This window comes from Ciconia boyciana, chromosome 1, assembly GCF_034638445.1.
Source record: "Ciconia boyciana chromosome 1, ASM3463844v1, whole genome shotgun sequence".
NCBI classification, from domain to species: Eukaryota; Metazoa; Chordata; class Aves; order Ciconiiformes; family Ciconiidae; genus Ciconia; species Ciconia boyciana.
The window spans coordinates 107,108,144-107,121,088 of record NC_132934.1 but is presented as its reverse complement, the minus strand read 5'-3'; the positions used below and the strand labels follow the sequence as shown (position 1 = coordinate 107,121,088).

At 36.5% G+C, this 12,945-nt stretch overlaps 1 protein-coding gene across 1 annotated transcript in view; it reads right to left on the bottom strand.

The window, feature by feature from the left end:
- Positions 1–12,945, bottom strand: part of ROBO1 (roundabout guidance receptor 1) — a 743,951-nt gene that overhangs the window by 638,246 nt on the left and 92,760 nt on the right. The window contains exon 2 of the mRNA XM_072886039.1: positions 9,921–10,061. Within this exon, the coding sequence (XP_072742140.1) occupies positions 9,921–10,008 (88 nt within the window). The 5' untranslated portion in view covers positions 10,009–10,061. The remainder of the gene's footprint in view (positions 1–9,920; positions 10,062–12,945) is intronic.

Below are 12,945 nucleotides of genomic sequence, written 5' to 3'. Positions count from 1 at the left end.
GCCAAATTCAAAGCATTAAGCTATCCTAGAAACTTTAGTGTAACATACGATTAAAGGAAGACATGCTTGGACACTGAGTAATTTCAAAAAAATGCAAGTGAACAATTCTATGCTAGTTCAGTGCCATGTTTTTAGATGAGTATTAGTGAATATAACAAAGCACGTTTTCTGAAATGGTACTGTACATGAACAGAACCTTTACTTTTACACCTATACATTTAAGTGTCAGATGGATGTAAAGTGAACTGGAAATTGTTTAATCTTACTGTGAGCAGGGAGTACTGTAAGTGAATAAAATCCTGAAGGGCATAACTGATACATTTTGCAAAGACAGGAGAGAGAAAGGAAGGGAAAAAAGCATCCTTTTGTTGCGTACCATTAACTGCCTTTTTATTTTCATATATTAAAAGTGTGACCTTGGAGGTCGCATCAGCTGTGTGTCAAAATGAGAGGGCTTAAAACCTCAGTCATTTACAATCTGATTTAAAAAATAAGTTCTAAATAAGATCATTAAATTTTACCCTTAGGGTAATGTTGGGGAGAAAAAAAGAAGACAAAGAAAAAACACACCCAAAATGTAATTAAGGAAATGTCTAAACATGGAAACTTAACAGTAAATGGCTAACCAGATGTGCTTCACAGCACTTTTAAGGGTTCTTTCATCTTCATGGTAGCCTGTAACAATGCCTTGAGCACAAACCATTTGTAAAGGATAGGTGTTTCTTTGTTTTCATACAACAGAGGAAGGAGAGTTGACTGATTTAGTAGTAGTACACACAGAATATTTGACATGTTATTTTGACAATTAGTGTACAATAATGAAATTAATGTAGGAAAAATATTTAAGCTGTATTAACAAAAATAGAAACTCACTGAAAGTCATGATACCTGCAGCCTTATACTGTTTAATTTAGCAAATATAAAATACCGACTCCTCTTAATATGGGCCATATATGTTTCTCTTTGGATCAAAAGAATAGATGGTGATTTTTAAACTGTAGAGAAAAGTAAAGTATTTTTCTAAACATTTATAAGATGCTATAGAAAAAGTCAGAATAAAGAAGACATAGCAACTAGTCAGTTACACTTTGCTGTACTGATAAGACCATCATGGATATAGTATAAATACTTAGAATAATGTTACTGTCAATCTAACTCAACAGTTAAGGTTGAGAAAAAAGCTTAAAATATAAGACTTGTTTGCTTTCACCAGTTCCACTTTGATTTAAAATTCAGATTAGACAAAAAGGCAGTAATTTCCTGTTTAGTTTGTGCAAAAATTAGGTGGCAGTCTCTGACAAAAGGGTATTTTTTCTGCATATGCAGATACAGGTGCATATAAATCACTCTTTGTCAAGGCAGAAATTGTGCAAATGTGTTTGACACTTATTAAAATATTTAATAAAGCATCTCTAGACACTATTTCACAGCATTGAAAATAAATTAGCAAGTGTAGATATGCCTACAGTAACCCCTTGAGTAGTCATAAGTGTGAAAACACCCTTGTAAATTGTTACATTCTTTCACTGATATGACTGAAATTAGTTTTATAATTTATGTTAAAGACATTAAATTGCTTTGAAGCTCTAACAGATTCATCATCTAAATAAATATTAGATTCAATAGAGACTCTATGTCATTTTGTGCTCTACTTTTGTAACCGAAGATTGTTCTCAGGATAATTGATGAATTATGTAAAGAAACATTTATTCTTGTTAATTATAGTATAGGTAGAACAACTTCTGGTGAAAATTCTATTTATATTATCTACAAATATATACATAGCATTTATGCCAGTTTCTCCATTAACCTTATGAAACACGATCTTTACAGAAGAATTCAAGCAAATGCATTCTTAGATTATTGTATGCAAATGCCTGTACAGCAATCTTGCTATCAACTTTGGAATATCACAGAGCTATATAAACTAGGAAAGCTTTTCAACGTAAGTTTATAATGCCTATGATAGATACTCAAGACCTGATTATGCCATTCTCATCATCAGCATAGTTTTGTCTCTAAGAAGCTTAGAGCTTCAAGTAAAACTATTCATGAAGCAAGAAATGAGTATTTACCAACAATTTTACAAATAAAAGCTTCAGCATCTGGTCCTCACATTTACAAAATCATTAGCTGTGGCCAATCAAGCCCATATCAGAAAAACTGATTCCCTCCTCATTATATATAATCAACATTTTTTATATGACCATGATTGACATTGTTGAAATTTTTTCTTCTTGTTTACCTTTTAATTTAGTTTAGTAGGCAACCTTCCCAAAACCTTAGTTCTGAGATCAGTTTTGGCAAATGCTCTGTCAGTGCATCCAAAATAAGTAGAATATCTGTATGTTTTGAGGAAAATCACAGGCAGAGGCTTCTAGAGGGGGAAAAAAAAAAGGAGGAAATGCCTTTGGGATTATATCCTCAAAAAGTAGAGAAAAAAAAGGGAAACAAAGCTAAGTGTGCCTTCTTACGCACAGAAACACTTATAAAGGTGCCTACCTGCAGGCACAATAATAGCAGCTGTAGCATCTAACCTCTATCAGTCATAATCTAGAACAGTGCCACTTTCTATTAACCAAGCAATAGAGGAACTAAAATTACTTATACTGGTCTATGCAAGTCACTCAGTTTGCTCCAGTGCATTTTGATGGCTTAATTAGGAAGACGGTGCAGCACATGTGGTTTTCTAGCCAGGTTCATCACAAAGGCCACATCATCAAAGCAGAAGAGTTGTCTCTTCTACAGCTAGATTAAAAATAGGGATTTCTTCATTAAGTGTCTTGCAGCTGACTGTGCCTCTTGGTTTGTCTCCATCTATTCAGACAATTAAATAAAGCGTCATGCTTTATTTATTTCTTTTTAGAGGCTAATAAAGAAGCCATGAATTGAAGTACAGCTGGCAATCTTTTTATTTATTAAGACCTCAGTGTACACAGTGACAATCTCTGGAAGGCAAGGCACGTGCTGGGATTTTTTTTCCCCCTTTTAATATATGTCCTCTTTCCAGGCACAACAGTTCTACTAATAGGAATTACAACCCTTTTTCATGCTCCCAAGCGGGGGGGGGGGGGGTGGTGTTTGACAAAAAAGCAAACCAAACAAAAAAAAACCACAAGAGGGAAAACCTAAGGTCACACCATAAAGCCAACAAATGTGAAACAATCAGAGTACTTTGAAAATGTGTTGATGTCAATCAAAGTAAAGAAGATGGGTAAATGATAAAACTGTAAAAATCAGCTGGCATATATCTGATAGAGTCAGAACAAATTTAGTCACAATATTCCAAATTAAGAAAAAACACACCTATGTATTTTTACTTCTATCAGAAGGGATGGATGACTACATAAATTACATGATCATTACGTAGGTAAATTAACTGAAAACAGTATACAAGATTTACTACACAGTTTCCATTTTCTGATAACAAGAAATTATTATCTCGTGTGTTATTATGTAATCTGGTTTGTACAGTCACAATGGAAATTATACATGGTAATATACCATGGAAACATCATAATGTTTCCTTGATAACAAATACATTGTATCATAACATAATGTGATCTAGCATTAATTCATGAATATTGGGATACAGGAATATAAATTAGTGAGAAATATTTTTAAAATATTTTGCAAGGATGACATATTACCCTGCACTTCAAAGCTGAATACTCCATGAGGCAAGATGACTTTTCAGTCTTAAGAGTTACTAACTGCTAATTGTATGTCGTTATGTATGCTTACAAATGCATATACACATGCATACAAATATACAGTGGTCAAATTAGTTACTGCTTCCTCTCTACAGGAGGTTACAGTATGGCCTACGTACATTGCAGGGATAGGAAAGAAGGAAGAGGCAGACATGAACACAAACATGGTCTTCACAAGAATACAGATGCCAGTTTTTCTCTTTTTTATTTTATTTAGTCTGTCTAGAGGCCCTTCTTTGTAGGGGGCTAGCCAAAATGTGAGTGGTGTTTGGTTTGGTTTTTGGTTTGGGGTTGTTTTTTTCTTTTTTTAGATTTGTATTGAAGAATATTTTCTGTCTGCTTCAAGTTAATTGAATGTGGATGGCAGAAACACATCTTTCTACATGTTCCTTGACCCCAGCAAGGCCTAAACTGCCTGTCTGCTCTCTCTGAATTTGACCTTGAATACCACAATCTACAAACTTGGTGGCACTTATAACTGGAAACAATACATTAAATCATCATCCCTTGCTGCACGTCACTTAGAGATGCATTTGTCACAGTTATATTACATTAGGATCACAAAAACGTAATTTATGGCCAAGAGTGACATTTCATAAAGCCCGTGAAAACAAAATTACTGGACAATGTGCACCAAAACATGGTATTTCTTGCCACTACAGTTTGTCAACAGAACAGTTCCTCCAAGATGATCCTTTCTACAGTAGAAGTTATATGATGGAAACTTAAGAACATGACAGAGGTGAATCTGTGGTCCTGGTTGGTAAGCTGAATTTGAGCTGGCAGTGTGCCCTTGACCTGGGGAAGGATACCAACATACTGGGATGCTTTAGTGAGAGCACAATCAGCAGGTCAAGGGGTGATTAGTTTCCTCCAGTTGTCATTCATGAGTCTGCACATGGAAGAGTGCATCTAATTTTGGGCCACTCACTCCAAGAGAGAAACAGAAAAATGGGAGAGAGCCCAGAGGAGAGCCTCTAAGATGGTTAGGGGGCTGGAGCATGTGAGCTACTGAGAGAGGCTAAAGAAGATGGTTTGGTTTAGCATACAGAAGTCTAAGGTAGTGGTCTAATTACAGTCTTCAAGTACCTTAAATAAAGTTTTGCAGAAGTGAGATCCAGACTCTCCTCAGAAGTGCATAATGAAAGGACAAGATGCAAGGGTCACAAATTGCAATACAAAAAGTTCCAGCTGGCTCTAAATGGAAGTAAAAATTCACCTTGAGAGTGGCCCAAAGAGGTTATGAAATTTCCATCTCTGGAGGTGCTCAGAACGCAGCTGGACATGGCCCTGTGCAACCTGATTTAACTCTGAAGATAGCACTGTTTTGAGCAAAAAAAATCAGACTAAATGCCCTCCATGTGCCTTCTAACCTAATATTTTTCATGATTCTATGAGTGTTCCTGCATCAGAGCTACACACTTCCAGTCTTATATTTATATGTATGTCTTCAATCAAAAATAGCAAAAGGTTATCTTTATTTGGGCTCAGATTCAATGAAAGAATAAGTGGAATTTTCATGGAATTTGGGGACCTATATTTAAAAATTTGACCCTGTTAAATCATGTCCTTCCATCTTGAGAGTTAACATTCCTCTCAAGCTCTGTTCCTGAGAAGGCATAGCTTTACATAAGTTTCAAGTTTTTTGGCTTCTATCCTTTGTCTTATTTCCCCTGTGGCCTACAAACTAGGCTTTCCTGTTCAGGTGCTCTGAAATGCTTACTGGCTCATCACAAAATAGTTATGAACATCACTTTACTTTAAAAGAATATAAAATTATAATCAACAAAACTGCCATCTTTTTAAAATATGAGCTCAGCTGTTGGATCACTTGCTCAGAAAGGGTGAAAACTATCCTCAAGTACCTCCCAACTGAAGGAATTTAAATCTATATCCCCTGCTCTTTGACAAGTGTCAAGGGAGTACTGGTCACTTAATTTCCTTAGTTTAATGAGTCTTCACTCTTCCTTTACAGCTTCACAATCAGGGGCTTACATGGAATTTGAGCATCCAATTCTCTTTGCCTCTGAGCCTGTGCCAAAAGACAGTCAATAGTTAAAACTATAGGTTGGGTTTGGCTGAACATTTCCTTTTTGACCATTATTCTCAGGAAAACCTGCACAACCATAAAACTAGCTAAATTCTTCACCTGAACTATTCAATGCCTTATTCAGATCATTGAGAGATTTATTTTGGATATTTGATTGAAAATTCATTCAGGCACTTAAAAAGTACAGAAGAATGAGTGAGTATACATTACATTATACGAGACAGTGATCTTCTTTATGAAGCAGCAAATGAAGATCTTTCAGTGCTAGAAACCATTTTCTCAAGGTACCTTCACAGGTTGCAGGGAAACCAGAGGAATATAGAATTTCTTGTCAAAATGCATCAATCACATATATAAACCCAAAGTATCACATTCAGACAACAAATTCAGTAGTTTGACAAGCAGATTACAGGGGAAAACTACAATCTTGTTTTCACTAGCCAGATCACAGTCTTGAGTACTGAAAAGTTAACAGTGATTTTAAAAAAATCACACCAAACAATTTAATTACTTATATTACTGAATTATGATTAACTTGAGAAAAGCTCTGAGGTAAGTTTTCAGATTCCAAAAATGATTGCTTACACCTTAGCATGTTAGAGGCAGTAAAAAAGACAATTTGAATTTATGAAAGTTTCATTACGAATAACAACTGTCTCCTGTTGAAACAGGCAAACAAGCTACGAGAGTGAATGTACTTCCTGTAATGTTTCATTACTAAGCCAAGAAGTATTAGGAAAAAGGAAATCTAAAATATTCTTGTCTACCCCAGAAGAGGTCAAATCCTGGACTGGTTTTCTTCAGAATTTCAATAAGCTTCTCTATCAATTCAATAATTCTCTATCAGAGAAAGTTGTTTTGTGGTTGGTCTTTTTAAACTTACGCTAGTGAAACACATTTCTCAAATTTGCATTTTACTATATAAGTTTTATATATCTTATGCTTTGTTATATATCTGCATCTCCTAAAGGAAAGCTATTTCCTGGGGAAACAATGCACTTCACAGATTTAAAAGTTAAAAAAAGTATCAGAAAAGCAATCTTTTTTTACTTGAAAATGATGGGAATATGTCATGCTTTCTAGTGAAACATCAGTCTTTGCTCAAGTACTGAGAGACAGCACTTGTAGACCACAGAGGTCTACAAGCTTCTATCAAAATTTCTCAAAATTCTGGGTTCAAAAGAGGTTTTCTCCTCGTCCTCCTCTCTCCAAGATCTACAGAGAAATTTGTTTCAAAAATCTATTAATAATCTACCAGGAACGTTCAAAATTTGTCATTACATGGCTTCACAAGGCTTTCTTTGTCTAGATAGCTCTGTAAAGCTCAAGGATTGACTAGATCCCACATATCCGGCATCTGTTCCAGTTCAGATGGAGGGCACTTCCACAATACTCCCTGCTAAAGGACCTGATCCCAAGTGCAACCAAATCCATGAGGAATGCTCCTACTGTCTTTATTAACAGACCGCAAATCTGAAAGCTTGCACTCACTTCTATTGATGTTAAAAAAAAATTTCTCAGTTAAAATTATTACAATCTTTTGCTGCATGTGGAATTTATAGTTCTATGCTCTTTTGACAAGGTAGTAACTGGTAACTTTAAAACACTTCAATGACTTAACTGAGAACATAGAGCTCAACTTATGCATCTAAACATAATATAGCATTAGTTAATGCCATGTTTTCTTAGATCAGTGCACTTTAAAATCAGCTATCAAGTTTTCCAGCTTTTAAATATGCAGAGCAACTGGAAAGAAAAATCACATCTTTGCCAGATAATGTTCAACCCCTGATTAAATAAAGATGTGCCAAGGCAGAGATACTTTAAGCCTCAGGAGACAGCCATAGTGGAATTGCAAGTGTATTTTATATGTGAATTAGAGGTAGGATGTAATGACATGAGATGAAAGGCTCAGCCATGATTTTAATAAAGGGGGGAGACAGTACTTCCCTGTGGACCCCATATGCAAAAGAGTGAGACTCAACAAGAATATATGAAAAGATTCAGCAAAAACTACAATAAATGTTTCAAAGTTCTAAGACCACCATTAAAATTCATCACATTTTACTGAAGTTGAAAATTCCAGTTCTGAGGGTAAGCTTTAACACATTTCTGATAGATTGTCATATGAAATTAAAGCTATGTCATCAATAAGCTGGAACAATTTTCAATTTTTAGATAAGGCAGAATTGGAGAGTTTGAAACCATAACATTTCATTTCTTAAAGGTTTCTAATAACATGATCTAAAAAGAATTTCATTGAGTCTGTTATTTTGAAAGCATGGTTTTTATTGAAATAAAATAACACACTTAATTTAGTAGTACTATGATCACATACGTTTTAGCTGCTTAGTGCTTTTAGCAATCCTCAGAAAAAGCTGTTACCTATTGCTGTATTGATATTTTTTATGGACACAGCAGAATTCCAAAGAACCATTTTATTTTTTTTTTCCCATTAAATGGAGGAAAAAGTTTGAGATTTTGCACAGGTCTCTCTCTTTCTGTGCATTTAAAAAAAAAAAAGAGACATGCCTTTGTAAGGAAAAGACATGAAAAGAGCAAAATGAATGGCTGAACTGCTTAAAGGAAAAAAAAAATCCTGCTTTATTTGATCTTTTGTGATAATCACACTGCTGGCACCCTGCCAGCGAGGCTGAGCATGCTGATGTCTGGCCAAGTAGAGTAATCTCTTGGTTCAAGTCTGAGGTCTGTTATGAAAATTACAAAGCAGGGACAAAGTCAAAATGCCACCTGTGATTTTATTCTGAAACTAATTTGACGGAAAAAGTAATACAATGCAAACAGCCTTTTTAGTAAAGTCTACAAAACTATGACTAAATTGAAACCAATGCAAGTGGATGGAGGTAGCTATCATGCAAATACATTTGGATCTGCAGGCTTTCCTTTTAAAAAGAGCAGTAGATGTCTTTGTGACAGGTAAATTGCTTTGAAATTATGTTTGAAGTCCAAGGTCAAACTTTTAAAATGATAATTTTAACTTACATCTTCCTTTATTCTGGAGTCTTTTTTCATCTCCTACATAACACATTTGAAACCAACAAAACGAGGGGGGGGGGGGGGGAAATCAATTCATTCCCTTAATTTACTTTCCATGAACCACCATTCATTATCAGTCATCAAACCCTTGGAAAAAAAAAAAACCTTTTCCTTTCTCTTTTCATTCAGTGGTCTATATTTGAACCAGTTGCTCACAGATATATGGAGAAGAATGGTATAGCTGCAAAATTCTGCACATACAACGTATTCAACTTAGAAAACCAGCCAGTAGAGTCTTCTGTTATTATTCAGATGCAAAGCAGAAAAAACAGCCACCAAAACTCAGCATGCCACTTTCTTTTTTATATGTCTATTGTGTTTTCCTACATTTTACTGAAAGGTTGTACATTATTAGCAGTACTGATCAAAGTTTGTTTGGGTTTTTCCTAAAAAATATCGAAGATTATTCAGAACGACTCAGATGCTGTTTTTACAGATTTATTCTTAAAAAAAACCCCAACACAACAAAACAGATTTTGTTTCCTGTATGTTAGTTCAATAAAAATCCACTGTTCACTGATCAAGTGATACAGATTACCTATTTTACCACCACCTTCTCTTTAAAGTTGGATAGTATCTTGCCATTTTATACACACAATTACTACTCCTCTCTCCACTAGTAAGACTTGCCATATGCAAGCACCAGGATGATCCCTGATCTCTAGGACTTCACTGAAAACACTGCATTACAGATATTTCACAGTTGCTGCTATTTTCCTTCTTCTTCAGGAAGGTTCTCTGTAGATTTCCTAGTCTCTTTGATATTCAGGTCTGTTTCTGCACTCCCTTCACCAACAGTGCTAATCAAAGGAATGCTTTAATAGCCACCTTAACCTTCTCGTACTTATATTTTCAGGCCACTCCTTTTCTATATCTTCCTTGCAATAGAAAAAAGCAACTCATTGAAGCATAGACAATACAGCACATTAAATTCTGTGTTTTAAATATGCAGTTATGCTCATAAAGTTCTTAACTCCACACACACACACATTAATACATGGAGAGAGAACTTCAGGTATATACATGCACATATTCACACGGACGGCATAAAAATGATTCCTAAAAACATGAACATTTATGTTTAAATAAAAGGTACCTACCTGGAATGAGCTGACCCAGTAACTGATGGCATCTGGAAAGGCTGAATACAGCTACTACGACCAAAAAAGGATAATGTTTCCATTTCATGATGTGCCCTTCCTTGCATTACACCAGCTCAGCAGCGCTAACGTAAATGTTACCTGCAATACAAATAAGAACAGACAAATTAATGATAAATTTAAGGTACTTCCAAATATTTTTGCCCAGTGTAACTCTATGAAGTATGCTGGTTTCAATACAGTTTTAGCTATTAAAATGATGTTAAATTTTCCAACAATTAGGAAGTTGTAAACCACAACCAGAATATTAACTATCCTTGCAAAGCAGACAACCCCAAAATATGTTTTGAAGTGAGACATGAAGAGCCCCATAGTGCACACGTATATTTTTAAAGTGCTGCACGCTGTTTGGTCATGTAACCCAAGTTATTAAAGAAATTGCTCAATTCAGCAAGATAATTAAGTGTAGGTTTAATCCATCCCAGTTCAAGGGGAACTTAAAGGAAATACTTAAACAATTTCCTAAGTTGAAAATGCTTCAATGCTATTCAGCTTTCTATACAAACTAGACCTCTTCTTATGATATGGTGTTTTGCTGAATGAGGATTAGGGATGATTTTACCCAGTAATAACTTGAACAGTTAAGGTAACTTTCTGGTGAGTTTCTGTGTTCTTAAGGGCAGAAAATTTTCATCTGACTGGCAGGAAAAGGGAATCTTATGAAGGAAGAAAATCTTTTGAATCAAAATGTGATTTTTACACTCATTTTTCTGACCACCACAACTGTAGGTTGAAAAGAATTCACAACTCTACCAATGTTGAAAAATAATCTCTGCTCATCCTACTCGTTTCTTATGCTTCAGCTACGTTAGTGCTTAGTACGGACTTTGCCAGAACTCCTCAGGCCTTGTTTACAGCATACTAACCTGTTCAAAATGCTTTTCCTCTATAGGTTTCTAAAAAACATACAGTGTTTTTTAGATGATGATAGGTTTCTAAAACCAGTAAGATGTTTTTTAGACAATCTCTTTAATTAAGTACACACAATCTGTAAGTAAATGGGTTTAGTGTTTTCTTTTGGGTTTGGTTGGTTGGTTGGTTTATTTTGGTTTTGGTTTTATTTGGGTTTTGTTATTTTTTTATAAGGGCCTTTATCTCAATACAAGCTGAAATGTGAAAAAACCTATGGTGCCGTCAGTCACTTCTTCAGTCTGCTGGGACAGAGAATTTTCAGCTGTAAACCTAATATATATTTAATGACTGCAGATAGCAGAGTTGCATCATTACTTGGAGTATTCGGTGTCATCTGATATTTTCGGATGTTCAAAAATGTACAAATGTTGAATATGAATAGATTCAATCACCTACACATGCTGCATTTTACATTTGCGTCTTGTTATACCTGCACTTCTATTATCTTAGCAACCAGAAATAATAATACTCCATTTCCTACTACTGCCATTACCTGAATCCTACAAAATATTTTTTTCTTCATTTTTCTCCCTTCATCTGCACTGCAGACAAAAAACCAGTTCCTTCCATTCCCATTCTTTTAATTTCCCCTATCACTTGTATGACTGCTCTTCTGTTGCAAACAGCTTGACAGCTCTTAATGGCAGAGTTAATGGCAATTAATGGCCAAGGTGTTACATACTGCTCTAAATGCTATTCATGATGTGACTCCAAGACTGAAATGAGGATTTGCAACTTCAGGCCTTTGGAATATCAATCTCTTTCTCTGTACAGTAATAAAGGCTTGCTTTATAAAACTATTTACCACGTTGGCTTCAATTCCCACAGTTTCTTCATCTGCACTTTCTGCTTGCAAATACAAGACTGAATGTCGTTTCTAACTCAAAGCTGATGAGGCAGCCCATTGAATTTGGTTCACCAAACAAAAAAATAACACTTTCAGTTAAGGATTTACTTTGTCATTATAATGTGAGGTGCTCACACGATATATGTCAATGTGAAAGAATAATTTCATTAATACACGTTGCAAAATCATTCAAGGACTCAAAGATTTAGTAAGAGTCTAAGTGTTCCCATCCAGTGGCAGGACACAACTCCTACTGATCTCAATAGGAGTTAAGATCACACATTTTGGAGGCAGAATTTGATTTGTGGACCAAATTATATTGGGTTTATGTGGCAAGGTGCAGGTGGAGGGGATGCTGCAGGGTGACCTCTCTGAGGAGAGGCCAGCGTCTGCCCGGTTGCCAGACACAGCCAGCTCCAGCAGACCCACCTCACGGCACAGCTGAGCCTGTCAACCAAGCTGATGGTGCCTCCAGGAAAGCCTGTGTAAGAAAGGGAAAAATGCCAGATAGGCAGAGGAATAGGGAAAAAAAGGGTCAGAAACAGGAGAGGGAACACCAAGGTGAAAGCAGGAGGAGGGGGAGGAGGTGCTCCAGGCGCCAGAGCAGATTCCTCTGCAGCCCATGGAGAGGACCACTCTGGAGCAGATATCCACACTGCAGCCCATGGAGGACTCCAGGCTGGAGCAGGTGGACATGCCCTGAAGGAAGCTGCAGCCCATGGAGAGCCCACACAGGAGCAGGTTTATCCTGAAGGACTGCAGCCCATGGGAAGTAACCACACTGGAGCAGGGGAAGTGTGAGGAGGAAGAAGGAGAGGCAGAGAGGAGCTGTTATGGACTGACCACAGCCTCCCATTCCCCATCCTCCTGCACCACTCCAGGGAAAGAATTGGAGGGGGGGGGGGGGGCAGAGGTAGAGGAGTTGGGGATGAAGGGGTAAAATTGAGCCTAGGAAAAACTGGCAGGGGGGAGGTGTGTGTTAGTTTTTGTCTGTCTCTCTCACCATCCAACTCTATTTTAATCAGCAATAAATTTTGCTCTTTAGCCAAGGTTAACCCACCACAACCATAAAGCTGGGGGTGGGGGGGGAAGGGAGGGGGGTAGATGAATCCCAGCAACATACTTTATGGCACTTGCCCTATCTGTGAAGGCATCCCATGCATGAATCCAAAGATTTGTCTTTTCCATAACTCTCTCTTCCATTTA